The sequence below is a fragment of the Phacochoerus africanus genome, chromosome 8 (assembly GCF_016906955.1).
Source record: "Phacochoerus africanus isolate WHEZ1 chromosome 8, ROS_Pafr_v1, whole genome shotgun sequence".
Lineage (NCBI taxonomy): Eukaryota > Metazoa > Chordata > Mammalia > Artiodactyla > Suidae > Phacochoerus > Phacochoerus africanus.
This window is the reverse complement of record NC_062551.1, coordinates 34,538,979-34,560,475: the sequence shown is the minus strand read 5'-3', so window position 1 is coordinate 34,560,475 and position 21,497 is coordinate 34,538,979. Positions and strand designations below refer to the sequence as shown.

The following is a 21,497-nucleotide window of genomic DNA, read 5'->3' as shown; positions in this document are numbered from 1 at the left end:
GTAAACCCACTGAGCAAGGGCAGGGATCGAACCTGCAACCTCACGGTTCCTAGTCGGATTCGTTAACCACTGCGCCACGACGGGAACTCCAAGAATTGAAACTCTTAAAAGATCCAAGAATAGTCACTTTTGACTGAATGCAAGTTTCTGTGTAAACATTCCATTTCAGAGTCAGCCCCCAATTCCTTGAGACGCCTATTCCGCACTCTCTCAAGAGGCGCTGTGTGTTAATGGTGCGTGTTTTAGTCCTAGATTAGTTTTGAAAGGTGAAGTAAATCAGTGTTCAGAAACTCCTCTGTAGTTATGCTTCGTTCTGTCTCTATCAACCTTTCAACATTTGTCAGTGAACAGATGTGGTTTTCAAGTGACCTCAGGCTGTATGTTCTCTGGCTGATGTGAGCATGTGAAATCATGCCCAGACATACCTAACAAGGCATCAAGACCGGCTGTAAGCTTCGCTAGCCCGCCACCCATTCCAAGCCAGGTCTGGGCCAGCTCTGGAGTACAGAGGGGCCTGGCTGGATGCTGACTAGCTTTGTGTCTCTCCCCCAGCCTTGTAAACCTGAAGAGATCTGGTGGCATAAGGGGAAGGGAGATGGCTCCCATCAGCCCAGTAGGATGTCCAGTGGCGGGGTGAAGGGGGGAGTGCTGCTACTGCTCTCTCCTGCTCCCATTCACCCATTTTCATGGGCTCCCTGCAGGGAACAGGGCCAGATAGGGGAGTCCACAGCCAGGCCCCCAGATGAGCTGGACCTCCCCAAGCCTCTGCTGCTTTGAAGACCTGCTTAACCTGAGAGAACGCCATCTGCCCTAGTTCCACAGTTGCCATCACTTTCCTCTGGGCCGTTTGTTTCTCAGTGAGTGTCTGATCGAGGAGCCACAACCCCATCCCTAACCAGAATGAAGAGTTTATTTCACTGGAAATAAATGCACATATTCTGTGCCTCTGCTAGGCAGAAAATACTTAAATATGTTTCTCCTAGTTCAGCTGGCTATTTGTGGTTGCTGGTGCATGCACATTTATTGCCTGGAAGGATCACAGGAAAACTATAACCAGCTGAGCCTAGGAAAAATAATGGAAAGTTTCTGAATTGTGGGAAAGTATAATTAAACACTTCGATTTAAAATAAATTCCAATTTTTCATAACTATTGTTGACATAGCCTTTTATCAGAATGAAATATTTTTATTTTTAATTTAAAAAATTTTTATGGCTTTTTAGGGCCATACGTGCGGCATATGGAGGTTCGAAGGTTAGGGGTCGAATCAGAGCTGTGGCTGCTGGCCTACGCCACAGCCGTAGCAATGCGGGATCCAAGCCGAGTCTGCGACCTACACCACAGCTCATGGCAACGCTGGATCCTTAACCTATTGAGCAAGGCCAGGGATGGAACCCTCATCCTCTTGGATCCTAGTTGGGTTCATTTACCTCTAAGCCACGAAGGAAAGTCCCCAGAATGAAATTTTTGGTAAAGGATAATTGCTTATGTTTTTTGTTTTTTTTTGTTTTTAGGGCCATACCTGCGGCATATAGAGGTTCCCAGACTAGGGGTCCAATCGGAGCCGAAGCTGCCGGCCTACACCACAGCTCATTGCAATGCTGGATCCTTAACCCACTGAGCCAGGCCAGAGATCGAACCTGTGTCCTCATGGATACTAGTCAGATTCGTTTCCATTGAGCCACGACGGAAACTCCAGATAATTGCTTATGTTTAAAGATGATATTTTAATATAGTCCTTCCAAACAGTTTGGGAGTTAGGGGGCGAGAGTGCCAGATCCTAATCACTAGACCACGAGGAAACTTGCAAACATTTGGGATTTCTTAAATAATGGCACCCTCTGAGTGCTGTGTGGATAATGGGACCTGTTAGTGGAGAATTTGGTGGGGAGAGTGGACCTACATTTCTCTAACTTTTGTGTTACCATGTTTGAAAGTTAAATGTTTGAGGGTTATACAGCTGTATTTAACTTGTTTCAATTAAAAAAAAATTTTTTGTTTAAACCTTCATTTTCTTTTTTTTTTTGGTCTTTTAGGGCCGCACCAGCGGCATATGGAGGTTCCCAGGCTAGGGGTGGAATCCGAGCTGTAGCTGCCTGCCTACACCAGAACCACAGCAACACCAGATCCCAGCCACGTCTGTGACCTACACCACAGTCATGGCAACACTGGATCCTTAACCCACTGAGCGAGGTCAGGGATCAAACCTGAGTCCTCATGGATACTAGTCGGATTTATTTCAGCTGAGCCATGTTGGGTACACCTTGTTTCAATTTTAATGCTAAAATGCAGTTCTGAATAGTTATCAAATGTGTGATACATACCTATGTATATTTTTGTGGCTGACATCAGAGATAAAAGGAGAAAGTTTTTATTTTTTTTTTTAATTTAGTTTTATTTATTTATTTATTTTTTGTCTTTTTGCCTTTTCTTGAGCCACTCCCGTGGCATATGGAGATTCCCAAGCTAGGGGTCTAATTGGGACTGTAGCCACCAGCCTACACCACAGCCACAGCAACTCACGGTCCGAGCTGCATCTGCAACGCCAGATCCTTAACCCACTGAGCAAGGCCAGGGATCAAACCGGCAACCTCATGGTTCCTAGTCGGATTCGTTAACCACTGCGCCACGACAGGAACTCCAGGAGAAAGTTTTTAAGTAGAATCTGGTCCTTGCGTTTAAACCACCAATATCTTTGTCTCCTTCATTTAAAATACTGACCTTCAAAACTTTGAGAAATTTTTAGCAATTCTCTAATTAGGTCAGTTTGTCATTTGCTCCATTACATGGATTCTAAAATCATTTAGGATCCCGTTTCTCTAGATTTTGAGAAGCAGCAATCTCTTTGTCATTACAGTTAGTTTGGTAGTAGCACCCAACCTGGGATATAGTGAGTTTGTTTGTTTGTTTGTTTGTTTAGCTTTTTAGGGCCACATCTGCGGCATATTGATGTTCTCAGGCTAGGGGACAAATCGGAGCTACAGCTGCCAGCCTACACAGCCATAATAACCATGTGGGATACGAGCCGAGTCTGCGACCTACCCCACAGCGTGTGGCAACACCGGATCCTTAACTCACTGATCGAGGCCAAGGATCAAACCCACATCCTCGTGGATACTAGTCAGGTTCATAACCCACTGAGCCACAACAGGAATCCCTAACCCCTATTCATTGAACACTTACTTTATGCCACGCACTGTCCAAGGGATATAGGCATGAACAAGATAGGCAAGGCCATTGTGCCCATGGAACTTGCGTTCTCGTATAAATAAAGACTTAATGTCATTTTGGCCAGGAAGGGAAAAAATAAAAGCTGAATGGTCTGAGGTGTTGCATTAGTTAGTGTGGAAAGGCCCTTCTGAGGAGGTAACGCTTGAGCTGAGTCCAAAGTGAAAGGTCACATTAATATCACAGGCTGGATTCTGTCCCAGGTCTGTCTGATTCTAAAGTATCCTGGTGTCTGTTCTGTGAGACTGACAGGAATTCCCTACCTCTGTGCATAACATATGTCTGCAAATGAGAAAAATATAACAGGCCTTGTCCCGATCTGCAGAAGCTGCCTCGCTGTCATGTAGGCAGCCCAGAATTCTTAGAAAGGTATGGGCACGGGGGAGAAAGCCAAGGTGTCTCTTGATGCATAACAAAATCACCCCAAAACTTTGTGACTGAAAGCAGCCGTAATCATGTGTTATTTCTAAGGATTTCTATGGGTCAGGGATTTAGCAGGGCCAGTGGAGGTGGTTTGTCTACTTTACAATGTGTAGGCTACTAGTTCTCTACTAGCAGCAATTTTGCCCGAGAGGCCTTTTGTCAATGTCTGGAGGTGTTTTTCATTGGGGATTACTGCTGGTATCTAGAGAGGAGAGGCCAGATGTGCTGTTAAATATCCTAGTGCACAGGAGTTCCCATCGTGGCGCAGCGGAAACGAATCTGACTAGGAACCATGAGGTTGTGGGTTTGATCCCTGGCCTCACTCAGTGGGTTAAGGATCCAGCATTGCTGTGAGCTGTGGTGTGTAGGTCATAGACGCGGCTCAGATAATGTTGCTGTGGCCGTGGCCAGCAGCTGTAGCTCCGATTGGACCCATAGCCTGGGAACCTCCATATGCTGCAGGCAAGGCCCTAAAAAGCAAATAAAATAAAATACCCTAGTGCACAGAGGACCCCACATGAACAGCCAAGAATTATCTGGTCCAAAATGTCCATAGTGCTGACTTTGAGTAAACCCTAACCTAGGGCTTCTGCTAGAAAAGAGAGAGCCAGAATCACCTGAGGTCTGTGCACTCACATGGCTGAGTGTTGTTCTGGGAGCTGTCAGCTGGAACACCCCCCCAAGTGACCTCTCCCTGTGACCTGGGCTTCCATAACTCGGCTGGGTTCCAAGGGCCAGAATTGAGAGAGAGAAGTGAGCAGACACATGTGAGTCAGGTGGAGGTCATGCCTTTTCCCACCCAGCCTGTCACTTTCACATGTTCTCTTGGTTGAAGAAGCCACAAAGTCCCACTCGGGTTCACAGGGAGAGGACACAGCCACCACTTCTTTATGGGAAGTGGCAAGGTTCTGCAGGATCATGCAGAACTGGAAATGCTGTCATGGCTATTTTTGGAAAAAAATAATCTATCACACCACGTCAGTCACTTTCCCCTCCTACCTAAGGGGCTTAGGGGCGGGTCCCCTGGATGGCCCTTACGCTGTGGTATGACTGTGTTAGCATAAATGGTTTTTTTGTTTGTTTGTTTGCCTTTTCTAGGGCCACTCCTGTGGCTTGTGGAGGTTCCCAGGCGAGGGGTCTAATCAGAGCTGTAGCCGCCGGCCTGCACCACAGCCACAGCAACACGGGATCTGAGCCGCAGCTCACGGCAACGCCGGATCCTTAACCCACTGAGCAAGGCCAGGGATCGAACCCGCAACTTCATGGTTCCTAGTCGGATTTGTTAACCACTGTGCCACGACGGGAACTCCTAGCATAATTGTTTATAGCTGTTGTTCTGTCTGTCCTGCACAGGAAGAAGGGACAATGAGAAAAGAGTACAAATGAGCAGAGTGGGAAAGGGCAGGTGGGTCAGGGAAAACCGTGGGAGCCCTTGAAAACCAGAGAGGGACAGTGGCCCCACCGTGCACAAGCAGCGCCTCCTGGCCAGGCAGTGGGTTTGGGTTGGCAAGGAGATCCGATTTGAGAGATGACTCCCTGCCTTATATTGCCCAGCATCGTGATGGCAATCCATAAAGCTGACCTCAGTCTCTGGAGGCCAGCTCGAGTGTGAGGTACATGGAAATCCAGCATCTGGATGTCATGGAGTATCGAGATGACTTCATTCGTGGTTCATCTTTCAAACTTGAGTGTACAGCTCGCAGGAGGCTGTTAATGAAGTTTGGGCTTAAATATCCAGTGTTTTTTTTTTTTTTCCTTCTTATAGTAGCATGTAATAACGTTTAACATGCTCTGTTTTGATTCTTTTTCTACAAAATATTCTTAGAGAAAGACGTGTATATTTCACTTTTGTGTTTCAGATTTTGCTAAGCATGTTGACTTCTTAGAAGCCATAAGTAGTGCCTTGAGGGCCCTTTTGCAAACAATGGCCTCCCAGAACATTCCTCAGGTAATGGTTTTAAATTTTTTTGTGAAATTAGCAAAGATTCTGTATTATGCAGGCAAAATGTGCTACTTAATTATCTTTAAGTATTCATTTTCGTTAAAAGAGTAATGCATGATCCTTGTAAAGTGAAAAAAGAATTACTTAAAATATAAAAAGTAAAGTCTTTTCCTTCACCCTTCCACCACCACCAAAACATACATTCCCCCCCCCCCGGTAGAATGTGTTTTAGGTATTTTCCCTGAAAGTCACTTATTTATTTATTTATTTTGTGTGTGTGTTTTTAGCACTGCACCTGCAGCATATGGAGGTTCCCAGGCTAGGGGCCAAATAGGAGCTGTAGCTGCTGGCTTATACCACAGCCATAGCAATGTCAGATCCTTAACCCATTGAGCGAGGCCATGGCTCGAACCTTCATCCTCATGGATGCTAATCAGATTCGTTTCCACTGAACCATGACAGGAACTCATTTTTTTTTTTAATATTTTATTATAGAAAACAAAACATTTTATTATAAAAATTTTCAAGCATGTTCTCCAGACCCTCCACGGGATCTGTGTGCATCTCTGTGATAGGTGACGTATCACTTTTATTTTTTACTTAAAAAGGAAAACTTAGGCATTCCTAAAATCCAAGATAATAGTACAGTAACCTGCATGCGTTATCACCAAGTGTCAGCAAGTTGTCAATGTCTCGTCTTTTTTTTTTTGCTTTTTAGAGCCGCTCCCAAGGCATATGGAGGTTCCCAGGCTAGGGATCCAATCGGAACTGTAGCTGATGGCCTACACCACAGCCACAGCAATGCCGGATCCTTAACCCACTGAGCAAGGCCAGGGATCGAACCCGAAACCTCATGGTTCCTAATCAGGTTCGTTAACCACTGAGCCACGATGGGAACTCCGAAAATGAACTTTAAAAAAAAACCTAACGCAGTTCCTGCTGTGATGCAATGGAATCGGTGGTGTCTCTGGAACACAGGGTTGCAGGTTTGATACCTGGCCTGGTACAGTGGGTTAAGGATCAAGCGTTGCCAGAGGTGCAGCTTAGGTCACAACTGCGGCTTGGATCTGATCCCTAGCCCAGGACTCCATATGTCATGGGGCAGGCAAAAAGGAAAAATAAATAAATGAGACAAATATGGAGTTCCCGTTGTGACTCAGCCGGTTAAGAACCTGACATAGTGGAGTTCCCGTCGTGGCGCAGTGGTTAAAGAATCTGACTGGGAGCCGTGAGGTTGCGGGTTCGGTCCCTGCCCTTGCTCAGTGGGCTAAGGACCTGGCGTTGCCGTGAGCTGTGGTGTAGGTTGCAGACGCGGCTCGGATCCCGTGTTGCAGTGGCTCTGGCGTAGGCCGGGGGCTAGAGCTCCAATTGGACCCCTAGCCTGGGAACCTCCATATGCCAAGGGAGTGGCCCTAGAAGAGGCAAGAAGACAAAAAAAAAAAAAACCTGACATAGTGTCTATGAGGATGGGGGTTCAATCCCTAGCCTCTCTCAGTAGGTTAAGGATCCCGTGTTGCCACAAGCAGAGGCGCAGGTTGCAGATGTGGCTCTGATCTGGCATTGCTATAGCTGCGGTGTAGGCCTCAGCTGCTGCTTTGATTTGACCCCTGGCCTGGGAACTTGCATATGACACAGGTGCTGCCTTAAAAAGAAAAGAAAACCTAACCACCATATCATTGTCTTGAACCCCCAAATTAATAGACATTTTAAAAAATTAAAAAATTTTTAGTGTGTGTGAAGGAAAAAGAATAGCTTTATTGCTTTGCCAGGCAAAGGGGGACACAGTGGGTTAATGCCTTAAAAAACTGTCCCCCAGACATTTTAAAATTTTCGTTTGACCTGCAGTCTGAGTTCAGTTTTCCCAGATTGCTTAAAAAAAAAAGGTGTTTTTTTTGTTTTTTTTTGTTTTTCAACCGGTTTGTTGAAATCAGCATCTAAGCAGGGTCCACATATTATTGGTTGATATTTTGGTTTCTTAATTTTTTTTTTTTTTTTGAGGGCCACACCTGCAGCATATGGAAGTGCCCAGGCTAGGGGTTGAATCAGAGCTGTAGCTGCCATTACACCACAGTAAATGCCAGATCCTTGACCCCTTGCATGAGGCCAGGGATCAAACCCATGTCCTTATGGATGCTGGTCAGTTTTGTTAGCACTGAGCCACAATGGGAACTCCTTAAATATTTTAAAAAATGGCTTTAATGATATTTAATTCATGTATCATACAGTTCAGCCATTTAAAGTATATAGTTCAGTAGTTTTTAGTATGCCGACAGATTCTTAAATCTCTGAAACTGTAACATTTCCCTTTCCCCATACTATTTATTCATTGAAAAAGCTGTCGTTTGTCCCTAAGAATTTCCCCCCTTCTCAGATTTGGTTGACTAAACAGTGCTATTGTTTAATATGTCCCTTTGTCTCCCCCATTTCCTATAAATTGTGATCTAGGTCTAGAGCTTTATTTGTGGGTGTTTTTTTTTTCGGTGTTTTTTTGTTTTGGTCTTTGTGTCTTTCTAGCGCCGCACCTGTGGCATATAGAGGTTCCCAGTCTAAGGATCCAGTCAGAGCTGTAGCCCCTGGCCTACGCCACAGCCACAGCAATGCAGGATCCAAGCCGCATCTGCAACCTACACCACAGCTCATGGCAATGCTGGATTCTTAACCCATTGATCGAGGCCAGGAATCGAACCCGAGTCCTCATGGATGCGAGTTGGGTTCATTAACCACTGAGCCACAACGGGAACTCTTAGAGATTCAAGTTGAGATTTTGTTTTGTTTTTTGCACAGAAATAATTCATGGTGCTGTATATATTTTCTACTTTTTTTTTTTTTTTTTTGGCTGCACCCATTGCATAAGGAAGTTTTCTAATTAGGGATCCAGTCTGAACCACAGCTGTGACGTATGCCTCAGCTGCAGCAACACCAGATCTTAACCCACTGTGCCACAGTGGGAGCTCCTTTTCTGCTTTCCTGTCACAAGTCATATATTGTTGTTAGGGAGTGAGGTTAAGATTATTCAATGGATTCACTTGTAGCAATCAGTTATTTTTGTCTTTTCATTTGCGGTTTGCAAGTGAAGATATCCTTATTGTGTCATTCCTTTTATATTTTTTAGCTGTGATTCTTCTATAAATAAGAACTTCCTTTTTCATCAGTTATTTAGTAACTGTGAAATAAACTTCATACCAAAAACGGTAGGGTATGGCAGTTCCCCTGTTGCACAACAGAAACTAATCTGACTAAGGAACCATGGGGACTTGGGTTTGATCCCTGGTCTTGCTCAGTGGGTTAAGGATCCGGCATTGCCGTGAACTGTGGTGTAGGTCGCAGACGTGGCTCGGATCCCGTGTTGCTGTGGCTCTGGTATAGGCTGGCAGCTGTAGCTCCTATTGGACCCCTAGCCTGGGAACCGCCAAAGGCCACGTGTGTGGCCCTAGAAAGACAAACAAAACAAAACAAAACAAAACAAAACAAAAGGTAGGGTATGATTCTCCCCCTTCTCCCACCCCACTCTTTTTTTAGAACAGTGAGTTAATATCGTAACAGTCTCTAAAAATGACTAGTGAAGTTTTTTAAAAAGTACCATGATAAAACTCATTATTATTTACTTTATCCTACATGATATGTAGATATTTTTCTTTCTTTCTTTTTTTTTTTTTTTTTAAGGCTGCACCCATGGCATATGTTCCCAGGCTAGGGGTGGAATCGGGGATATAGCCACTGGCCTACACTATAGCCACAGCAACATGGGATCCAACCCACATCTGTGACACACACCACAGCTCATGGCAATACTGGATCCTTAACTCACTAAGCAAGGCCAGAGATCCAAACCTGAGTTCTCATGGGTAGTAGTCAGATTCATTTCTGCTGAGCCACAGTGGAAGCGCCCTGGAATATGTATTTTTGTTTTGTTTTTGTTTGTGGTTTTCTTCTTTTCCTTTTTTGGCCAGGGATCAGATCCAAGCCTCAGTTGCCACCTACACTGCAGCAGATCCTTAACCCACTCTGCTTGGCCGAGGATCGAACCTGCATCACAGCCCTCCAGAGACACTGCTCTTCCCATTCCACCACAGCAGGAACTCCTGTCCTACAGAATATAGTTAATCATTTCAAAATAATGCAGCGATTAACACCAATACTGCAGAAGGCAGTTTAAGATTTCTTTGTGATTCTTCTTGTCCTTAGGGAAAAAAATCTAAGACTGTACAAATTATTGTTTTAAAGTGGCTTGAAAAAAATTATCTTTGTGGCTTGTTAAAATGTTAGCTTCAGATGTTTCGACTTTTCTTAGGTTTTTTTTTGTTTGTTTGCTTGCTTTAATTTTTAGTTTTTAATTATATGAAATATTTACACAGTTTCAGAATTAAAACTGAAACCAGATATATTCAGAGAAAAGTCTAGTATATACAGTGGAATATTTTACAGCTTTAAAGAGGATTGAAATTCCGATACATACTACTACATAGATGAACCTTGAAGACATTATACTAAGTGAAATAATGAGATACAAAAGGAGAATACTGCCTGCATCCTCTTATGAGGGACCTAGACTAGTTAAATTCATAGGCACAGAAGGACAACAGTGCCTACCACACTGGGGTAAGGGGGGAGTAGGGAGACAGTGTTTAATGGGTACAGTATGGGGTGATGAAAAAGTTCTGGAGATGGATGCTGGTAATATTGGTTGTGCAACAGTGGGGATGTACTTACCGCCACTGAACTATTTTTTTCTTGTGTTTTATTTTTTTGAACTGTACTTTAAAAATGGTTAAAAAATGGAGTTTTTGGAGTTCCCATTGTGGTGCAGCAGAATCCGACTAGGAACCATGAGGTGGTGGGTTCGATCCCTGGCCTCGCTCAGTGGGTTAAGGATCCAGTGTTGTTGTGAGCTGTGGTATATATTGCAGAGGCGGCTTGGATCTGGCGTGACGGTGGCCGTGGTGTAGGCTGGCAGCTATGGCTCCAGTTGGACCCCTCCCCTGGGAACCTTCGTATGCTACAGGTGCAGCCCTAAAAAGACAAAAAGCAAAAAAAAAAGGGAATTTTTTAAAAACTGTGGCATAAAAAGGGATCAGCAGTTCTATTTGTTATAGCAAAACAGATTCAATCCCTGGCCTGGCACAGTGGGTTAAAGGTGCTGGCATAGATGAAGCTGCAGTGTAGGTTGCAACCGCGGCTTGGCTCTGATACCTAGCCTGGGAGCTCCATATGCCACAGGTCTGCCAAAAAAGAAAAAAAAAAAAAGGTTCAAATGGTAGGATTTATGTATATTTTACAAAAACAAAAATTTTATATATGTATATATATATATATATATATGGAGAGGGAAAGATCTAGTGTCTGTCCCTTTGCCCCTATTCTTTCCTCTGTGCCATTGGTAATCCTCCTTTTTGATTTTTTCTTTATCATTCAGTTGTCTTTTTTGAAAATCTAGGCAAAATATCTGTGTGTTTGTATTTCACTCCTTTCCTTAAAAGTAGTGCTTGTGCACTTTGCTTTTCTCCCTTATTAATCATCATAGTATATAAACATGCTTCTCATTTCTTTTTACAGCTTCATATCCCTCCATTGAGTACATAGTCTATATTTATTCAACCTGTCTGCTTTGATGGATATCCTAGCTGTTTCCAGCTTTTTGCTGTAACAAATAGAACTGCAGCGAATAGCCTTTTTCCAGAAGTTCTTTCACATTTTTGCCATTGCCTCCTTGGGACCGATTCCTGAAAGTGGGCTTGCCGGCTCAGTGAACAGGTGGATTCACAGCTTTGCTAGGTATTGCTCTCGCCCCCTCCTTTGAGTCTGAGCCACTTTGAATCTCCACCCGCAGTGTTTGAGGATGTCTGTTCTGCCGCAGCCTCACCGAAAGAGCATGTTGTCAGGGAGTTCCCTTTGTGGCTCAGCAGTTAATGAACCCAGCTAGGATCCTTGAAGATGCCAATTTGATCCCTGGCTTCACTCAGTGGGTTAAGGATCCGGTGTTGCCATGAGCTGTGCTGTAGGTCACAGTCGAGGCTTGGATTCTGTGTGGCTGTGGCTGTGGTGTAGACCAGCATCTGTAGCTCCGAATTTTCAACCCCTAGCCTGGGAACTTCCATGCACTGCGGGTGTGGCCCTAAAAAGCCAAAAAAAAAAAAAAGAAAAAGAAGACTGTCTTGTTAGAATGTTGGATTGTTACTGATTGAATGGGTGAGAAATTATACCTCACTTTTAGTGTGCATGCCCCTTATTATCAGGAAGTCCATATCTTTTCATGTGTCTTAAGGGCCTTTGCATTTCTGTTTCTTTCACTTTTCCTATCTTTTGCCATATCGGGTCAATGGTCTTTTCCCTCTTTTGTATAAAAGTACAAATCCTAGGACTTTGCCTGTGGTCCTTGAAGCAGAAACTCTGGGGAGGGGCCCAGCGATGTCTGCATTTTAACAGGCTCTCCACGTGATTGTCGTGCTCACTGAAGTTTGAGAACCACAGGTCTAAACCGTCCTCACTCCTTCCTTTCTAAAATCCTCCAGTTTTTTTTTTTTTCTTTTTACACCTACAACATATGAAAGTCCCAAGGCTAGGGGACGAATCGGAGCTGTAGCTGCCAGCCTACACTGAAGCTACAGCAACGCAGGATCCGAGCCTCGTCTGTGACCTACACTGCAGCTTGTGGCTATGCCAGATCCTTAACCCACTGAGTGAGGCCAGGGATCAAACCCACATCCTCATGGACACCAGTTGGGTTGAGCCACAACTGGAACTCCCCTAAAACCCTCCAGTTTTGAGTAACGTGTCACCAGACAGACACCAGCCACACCCTTGCTTGGTGATAGTCACTCACCATTCCCAGGGGCGCTTCTCATTCCTTGAAGATTCCTACTGTCCAGCTCCATTACTCTTCACCAGTCTGTCATGATTCTAGGTGATTTCAGAATGCACACGGATGCTCTCCCCAGGAACTAGGCTTCCTTTCCTCCTGAGGCTTGTCTTTCTCCCTCCCTGAGTCATCCCACGGCCGCACCTCTGCAGCAGTGCTGCACAGACTTGGTCCTGCTGTAGGTTTAATGGGAAGTCTCTGGCGTCTCACTGTTAAATAGAGTCTGTGCTCTTGGCCTCTGATGTATATATACTCTTTACTTTCATTTTTTTTTCTTTGTACACTTGAGAATGTTTTTCAAGAACACAACTTTTGACCCTCAATTTCTATGAAATGAAAAGTGACATCCACACTCTCTCATGATACCTGCATCCACGTTGTGTGTTCACATCAGCTTGAAATGAAAATTATCGCCCCACGGTGGAAGCCCTCTCAACTTTAATGGGTTTTACAGTCTTCAGTCATTTACCATAACACACACATTTCAGAGTAAGTTCTTATAATGGAGTCAGCCCATTTTTATTCACACTGCCTGGTTCTTTGTACATTCTTAAAGTATTTTTTATGGTCAGTGTTATTAAAGAAATCAGAGGGAGTTCCAGTTGTGTTGCAGAGGATTAGGAACCTGGCTAGTATCCATGAGGGTGCGGGTTCGATCCCTGGCCTCGCTCAGTGGGTTAAGGATTCGGTGTTTTTGTGAGCTGTGGTGTAGGTCGCAGATGTGGCTCAGATCCCAAATGGCTGTGGCTGTGGCTGTGGCCGGCAGCTGTGGCTTCAATTCAGCCCCTAACCTGGGAACTTCCCTATGCTGCAGGTGTGGCCCTAAAAAGCAAAAGAGAAAGAAAGAAAGACATTAGAATCTCTTTGTTATGTGTGCTTCTGAATGAAAGTTTTCAGTAAGATCACTAGGAACCAAAGGCCTTCTTGCAGGCTTTCAGCTGTGATGGATAATGTGGTGACGACGACACGACACCTCATGTCAAGGCCCTCGTCCGAGTTCAGAATTTCCAGCTGTGCTGGGGAGTGATTAGAACTTCTCTGAGTGTTTGTGTCACTGGTAGATTTGCCTGTAAAGGGACTCCGGTCAGTCCTGAGCACATGCTCTTGGAATTGGTTGAGCCTCACACTCTCGATACCACCCCGCTTCTCTTCCAACAGTGCATGACTCCTGACCAGCTGATGATGCTCTGCACCGCGGGCATCCAGAGCAGCAATGTAGGGGTTCGAGTAAACATGGTCAGTATTTTGGGAATCACCGGCAGCGTCCTCGCCAAAGAAGATGGCACACTGGACACTCTGAAGGTAAGACAACATGCGTCTACCCCGAACTGTTAAATCACTAGAAATGGAAGTAGGGTAACTATATAGAAATCCAGGTCTGGGATTTTTAAAAACCTCTGTGAACTTTATGAGAAGAAATCATATCAGAATGTGCTTACTCAGGCATGTTATTAAAGTTTTCCCTTTGGCTTGATCTAACTCCATGGGTCAGATAATTGTTTGAAAAGTCAAGTGGAGTTTTGCCATTTAACTTTATCCTGGAGATACTTTTTTTTTTTTTAAGGGCTATGCCCACAGCATATGGAAGTTCCCGTGCTAGGGGTCCAATCCAGCCTACGCCACCGCCACAGCAATGCTGGATCCAGGCTGTGTCTGCGACCTACACTGCAATTCACCGCAATGCTGAATCCTTAACCCACTGAACAAGGCTGGGGATTGAACCCAAATCGTCATGGATAGCAGTCAGGTGCCTTAACACTGAGCCACAGCAGGAACTCCCTGGAGATACTTTTTCAAAAATAAATTGATCTTCAGTTAGAGATAAAGGTTCAGAATTGTTAAAGATGCCTCTGCCTCGAAGTTCCTATTGTGGCACAGTGGAAACGAATCCGACTAGTGACCATGAGGTGGTGGACTTGATTCCTGGCTTTGCTCGGTGGATCAGTAATTCAGCATTGCCATGAGCTGTGGTGTAGGTCGCAGAAGCAGCTCAGATCCCTCATTGCTGTGGCTGTGGCATAGGCCTGCAGCTGTAACTCCAATTTGACCCCCTAGCCTGAAAAAAGAAAAAAAAAAAAAAATGATGCCTCTGCCTTTGCTGTGGTGTAAACTGTGTGTCTGTTATACTCTCCTACTGATGAAGGAACAGTCCAGCCAGTTTTCTCAACACCCCAGGCTGAAATGCATTCTGCATAGCACCAGACAGTTGGTCCTAAGACCACCCCGTAAACTGTAAGCAGCAACTCTGGTGATGCCAACACACTAGGAACTCACTCAGCATGTTTGCTTCCAGCGCTTCAGCTCAGCACAGTTGCTCAGAAATGCCTCTGCTAGGGATGCAGCAGAGAAACTCACAGGACAGTAAGAGTAAAATTACCCTTCATTGTGCTAATAATAATTGCTCAAGTGTGGATTACTGATTAATGGATAATAAACTGATTAAAGTACTTCTTGCTAAGAAGATAACAATGTGACTGATGTTTTTAAGAAATTTATTTTGAAAAAAATGATACATACACATAGCAAAACATATAGGAAATTAGGAAAGAATCTATGGTGAAAATACACATCTTGGGAGTTCCTGTTGTGGCTCATCGGGTTAAACACCTGACTAGTGTCCATGAGGATATGGGTTCGATCCTGGCCTCACTCAGTGGGTTAAGGATCTGGCATTGTGGTGAGCCATTGTGTAGGCCAGTAGCTGCAGCTCCAGTTTGACCCCATATGCCACAGGTGCAGCTCTAAAAAGCAAAAGAAGAAAGAAAGAAAAGAAAAGCCTTGTTGATGGAGATAGAGGGAAATTTTAATCATTTCCAATATCAGTCTCTCATATATCATTTATGGATCTTAATTCATTTTATGTCGGAATATGAACTCTAAGATTTTAAATTCGTCTTGCTTATACTCGGTATTTTTATAAATATGTGTTAAGTCTTGCATCTTTTAAAAGTTTGAATTTTTCCCTAGCAGTTTTATATAAAACACTATGCCTGAGTTGTTGCCACATTTGGAGCTAGTACTTATTTCTTGGATGCTGACTTGGAATGTCGGAGTACCTCTGTTTTGTTGTCTCCAGACCATCGGGTGCTTTCTGCTGGAGGTTGCCACCAAGGATCCCTCCCTCGTCGTAGCAGGAGAGGCTTTGGATGCCCTCTTCGATGTCTTTGCAGATGGTAAAGAAGCTGAAAGGGCCTCTGTTCAAATTAGATTGTTAGCTGCTCTGAAAGACTTCCAGCCGGTCTTCAAGATGAAGGTGGGTAGGTTTTGTGGAGAAAGGCTGAGCCTCAGCCTTCTGTGGGAGGAGGGTGTGTGTGCTTCCCTCCATGCAACCCCAGTGATTCTAATCACACTCCAGCCTCCGTTCCGGGTCCATGCCTGTGGGCTGAGTCAGCGTTCCGTCGTCGTTTCTGTCGAATCACTGTGACTTGAGCCAAAACGGTGTCGACAGGTTCCCCTTTCTGCGGTGGTTTAGTCATGCTGCGTGTAAGCGCTACAGCCCAACCTGCAAAGCACTTTCATAGTCACATTCAATTTATTTTATATCATGTAAAGCTTTATGTACCAATTTCATTGTTAGGAAGATTTCTCTTTGGTGCTCTGAAAGAAGGGCAGGCTCCAGGCCGGTCCGTAATAGAGAATGGGAACTACTTTCATTTGCTCTTTTTTTGTTGATTGATGGGTGAATGGCTGGTTTCATCAGAAGCATCAAAGCTGACTTTGAATCAAAAAAATAATTTTGAAAATCTGTTTTGGCCGTTGGGAGAAAGCAACCAGAAAATTGAAAAACCTAGCCTTGCATCCCATGTCCACACATTTACCATTCTCCTCTTGTCTAAATCTCCATTTCATTTTGAGAAATAAAAATATTTCTGGGCGTTCCCGTGGTGGCTCAGAGGAACCGAACCTGACTAGCATCCAGGAGGAAGCAGGTTCCATCCCTGGCCTTGCTCAGTGGGTTAAGGCGTTGCTGTCAGCTGTGGTATATGGGTCGCAGGCACAGATTGGCTGTGGCATTGCTGTGGCTGTGGCATCGGCCAGCAGCTACAGCTCCGTTTCAACCCCTAGCCTGGGAACGTCCGTATGCCTCGAGTGTGGCCCTTAAAAAAAAAACAAATTGTATTTTTGGCTTTTACATTATAGATTTAACCTTTGCTTTTAAATCTTTATCAAGGGAAGAGAGGCATTAATGAAAGATTAGCTTTTTCTGGTGTCATTTCCCAGTACATGTTTCTTTTCTCTAACAAGCTTCTAAAGCAGAATTTAATTCTTTTCTTTTTTTTTTTTTTTGGTCTTTTTAGGGCTGCACCCACTGCATATGGAGGTTCCCAGGCTAGGGGTTGAATCAGAGCTGTAGCCACCAGCCTACGCCACACCCATAGCCACAGCAATTTGGGATCCACATCACATCTGTGACCTACACCACAGCTCACGGCAATGCCAGGTCCTCAACTCACTGAACAACTCCCATTTTTTTTTAACATTTTAATGGTTTAGCATCTTAGATTTAAAAATGTAGTGAGGGAGTTCCCTTCATGGCTCAGCGGTAACGAACCTGACTAGCATCCATGAGGACGAGGGTTTGATCCTTGACTTCACTCAGTGGGTTAAGTTTCCGGTATTGCCGTGAGCTGTGGTGTAGGTCACACACCTGGCTTGGATCCCCCCATTTCTGTGGCTGTGGCTGTGGCCGTGGCCAGCGGCTGCAGCTCTGATTCAACCCCTAGCCCAGGAACTTCCATATGCTGCAGGGATGGCCCTAAAAATAAGAAAAAAAAAATGTAGTTATACTTATATGTGGAATCGAAAATATGGACCTATCTACAGAACAGAAACTGACTCACACAACAGACTTTTGGTTCCAAGGGGGAGGGAGGAGGGAGTGGGATGGACGGGGAGTTTGGGGTTAGTAAATACACACTATTACATTTAGAATCGATAAGCAATGAGGTCCCACTATACGGCACAGGGAACTCTATCCAATCTCCTGGGATAGAACATGATGGAAAATAGAATGTATTTTAAAAAAGCCATTGGACCCAAATGTGAAATTCTTCAGTAATTAGAAATAACAGTCAAAGAACTTAAAGGACATTGTGGAGAAAGCAAAGGAAAAAAAAAAAGCTAAAAAATGAAGTGATAGTGTCTGACACACATTTACTGACTTAAGCTTCACCACCAGGTGACTTTAGTCTTCAGGGGGAAAAATTGACCAGTTTATGATTGTTTATGATTGTTTAAGGCTGTAGTTTTGTTTGACTGGGGTTTTGCAGTTTGGTTTTGTTTCAAATTTAATTGACGTATAACATCGTGTTAGTTTTAGGTGTACAACATAATGGTTTGATACATGTATATATTGCAAAATGATTACAGCAATGAGCTTAGTTACAAATTTTTTTTTTTTGGTAATGGAAACTTTTAAGACCTACTCTCTTAATAACTTTCAAATATATAACACAGTGTTATTAGCTACAGCCACCTTGTGATACATTATATCCCCAGGACCTATTTCTTTTATATGGTTGATCCTTGAGCAACATGGGTTTCAACTGTCCAGATCCCATTACCTATGTGGATTTTCTTCAATGGTGAATACTACAGTACTGCATGATCCACAGTTGGTAGAATCTGTGGCCAGTAGTAAACTTATACTTGGATTTTTTTTTTTCTTCCACTTTTAGGGCCACACCCACAGCATATGGAGGTTCCCAGGCTAGGGATTGAATGGGAGCTAGAACTGCCCACCTACACCAGATCTAAGCCGCATCTTCGACCTACACCATAGCTCACAGCAATGCCGGATCCATAACCCACTGAGTGAGGCCAGGGATTGAACTGAGTCCTCGTGGATTCATTAACTGCTGAGCCACGACAGAAACTCCCCTATACTTGGATTTTTGACTAGAGGGTGGGGAGGTGACGCCCCTACCCCTTGCATTGTTCAGGGGTCAGCTGTAACTGCATGTCCCCCACTCTGTCCCCATCCCCTGGTATTTATTTTTTAAGCACCTGTTCCTTGCCTCATAGGTAACCGGATTGAATGGTGTTTCTCTAAGCAAAGACAAATGTAATTAGTATTTTCCTCCTTTATTATCCGAAAGGTACCATGATGTACTCATAGTCCTTGACTTTATGTGCTTTTCCTTATTAACACTGTCTCCTAGAGACATTTCCATACCTGTACACGAAGGGTGTCTACATTGTTCTTAAAGGTCACAGGCCCTTTAAACTTCTGAAAAAGGAGTCTGCATGGTAAGGAGAAAATAGCCCCTTTTCCCGAAGCTGTAGGGAAAGCAGATGCAGTTCCGAGTCATTAAGCTCTGCAGAAGCAAATGCTTAGTAGTTATATAAACTCTGAACCAGGAACATAACCCCGAACTCTGGAACGTCCGTTATTCTGATTGATTTTTTTTATTTCAAAGCTCTAAAGCCCTGATGAAATTTCTTTGTCCCAGAGTGACAGCATGTGGCTTTCATACTTCTTTGTGAATGAAGCTGCAGTTGCATTAAAGCCTGTTCAATATATATTTAGCCCCAAATTGCACTTAAACATAGTACAATGCATTTTACTAAAAAACTTCCCTAGAGCCATTCTCAAAAATGCCTGGTATCAGCAGCACCAGTGTCGTCACCTGGTAACTTGTTACAAATGGAAATTCTCAAGCCATCTTCAAACCTGAAAATCAGAAACTCAGGATGGGCCCACAGGGCCCTTATGTTTTTTGTTTTTGCTTTTGTTTTTGTTTTTAATGATTTTTATTTTTTCCATTATAGTTGATTTGAGCCCTTGCTTGGGTTTTTTTGGGTTTTGTTTTTTTTTTTTTTTGGTATTTTTTTTTCCCCCATTATAGCTGGTTTACAGTGTTCTGTCAATTTTCTACTGTACAGCACAGTGACTCAGTCATACATACATATATACATTATTTCCTCACATTATCATGCTCCATCATAAGTGACTAGATATAGTTCCCAGTGCTATACAGTAGGGACTCATTGCTTATCCATTCCAAAGGCAATAGTTTGCGTCTTTTAACCCCAGATTCACAGTCCATCCCACTCCCTCCCCCTCCCTTTTGGCAACCAAAAGTCAGTTCTCCAAGTCCATGATTTTCTTTTCCGTGGAAAGGTTCATTTGTGCCGTATATTAGATTCCAGATATAAGTGATGTCATATGGTTTTTTTCTCTTTCTGACTTCACTTAGTATGAGAGTCTCTAGTTCCATCCATGTTGCTGCAAATGGCATTATTTTGTTCTTTTTTATGGCTGAGTAGTATTCCATTGTGTATATAAACTACATCTTCTTAATCCATTCAATCCAGTGTCATCTGTTGGTGGATATTTAGGTTGTTTCCATGTCTTGGCTGTTGTGAACACAGGGATGCATGTGTCTTTTTCAAGGGAACTTTTGTCTGGATATATGCCCAAGAGTGAAATTGCTGGATCTGCATGATCCAGCATCTGCAACCTACACCACAGCTCATGGCAACGCCGGATCGTTAACCCACTGAGCAAGGGCAGGGATCGAACCCGCAACCTCATGGTTCCTAGTCGGATTCGTTAACCACTGCGCCACGATGGGAACTCCTCAAATCAAATGTTTTCTTATAGGAATTAGTAACATAGACCATATTTGTTTGTTTTTTTTGTGTTTTTTGTTTGTTTGTTTTTCTTTTTTGGCAGATACGGAAAGAAGGGAGAGCTAAATACAGTCCAGATCAGCTCTGTGTTCTTGACAACGTGAAGATGAATTTGAGAAGATTTGTTGCTTATCAAGAAACTGTTGAGAAAAGACTGACTACTTGAACCACTGAAAGAGACCAGTCCTCAACCCAGAGTGTTCAGGGATGAATAATTCTAGTGGGTTTCCTTTCAGTGTGTGCATTTCTGAAAGTCACTTTTTTTTTTTTGGTCTCTTCCTTTTTTTAGGGCCTCACCTGGGGCATGTGGAAGTTCCCAGGTTAGGGTTTGAATTGGCGCTGTGGCTGCTGGCCTCCACCACAGCTGCAGCAACACAGGATCCAAGCCACATCTGTGACCTGCACCACAGCTCATAGCAAGGCTGGATCCTTAACCCACTGCATGAGGCCAGGGATCAAACCCATGTTTTCTTGAATACTAGTCGGGTTCTTAACCTGCCGTGCCATAACAGGAACTCCTGAAAGTTCTATTTTTAATGCTTGTATTGTGTACATTAATTTGAAGTTCATAAAAACTCTAAAACTGGTCAGCAACTCTTTTTTAAGCTCCAGGATCTGTGTGGCATTTCTAGTGCTCACTAAAACCCTTCCAGCATGTTTTAACCACTGGAAACCTGAAGTGGGGAAGAGTAGAAACACAGTCTCAGGTGGTTGTGCGTGAGGAGTGAAGACACTTCCAAACAATCATGTTTGCCTTGAATTTTGCAAAAGAAGAAAAATCCAAAGCGTTTCTTGGGTCTTCTTTGAAGCCTGTATCATTTTGAATTTTTAACTGAAATATGAAGACAAGCTTTATGAATTTATTTTGGTATGAAGTGTATCAATGATGCCTACCTTTTGTGAAGTGGGGGGGGGAATGTTCCAGAGTACCCACTGTGGTGCAGTGGGTTAAGGATCCGGCATGGCCCCAGCTGCGGCAGAGGTCGAAGCTGTGACTCAGTTTTGATTCCTGGCCTGGGAACTTCTATATGCTGCGGGTGCAGCAAAAAAAAAAAAACCAAAAAACAAAAAAAGGGGGAATGTTCCACTATTGGTGTTGCATTAGTTTGCAGATTACGCTGCTGACTAATGAGCTGACGTGGTCCTTGTCATCCTCCATTCAAGCGATCTGATCAGTTATTGCTTTGTAACATCACTCATGATTTAATTTGATATGAAATCAGAATTAGAATAAAATGGTTTTCAATAGCTTTTTACTTGAAAGCTCTGTGTATTGCAAAAATCTTTTTTAAAATTCAGAGAACCCTATTCCTGAGTGTTTGCTTGCTAATGGATTTTTTTTTTTTTTTTTTGTAGGGCCGTACCTGCTGTGTATGGAAGTTCCCAGACTAGGGGTTGAATTGGGGCTGCAGCTG

General features: G+C 43.7%; 1 protein-coding gene across 1 annotated transcript in view; it reads left to right on the top strand.

The window, feature by feature from the left end:
* Window positions 1-20,392, top strand: part of HEATR3 (HEAT repeat containing 3) — a 48,253-nt gene extending 27,861 nt beyond the window's left edge. Inside the window, exons 12-15 of the mRNA XM_047791576.1 lie at window positions 5,509-5,597; window positions 13,606-13,749; window positions 15,524-15,700; window positions 20,126-20,392. Coding sequence (XP_047647532.1) covers window positions 5,509-5,597; window positions 13,606-13,749; window positions 15,524-15,700; window positions 20,126-20,248 — 533 coding nt within the window. The 3' untranslated portion in view covers window positions 20,249-20,392. The remainder of the gene's footprint in view (window positions 1-5,508; window positions 5,598-13,605; window positions 13,750-15,523; window positions 15,701-20,125) is intronic.
* The last annotated feature ends 1,105 nt before the right edge of the window (window positions 20,393-21,497 follow it).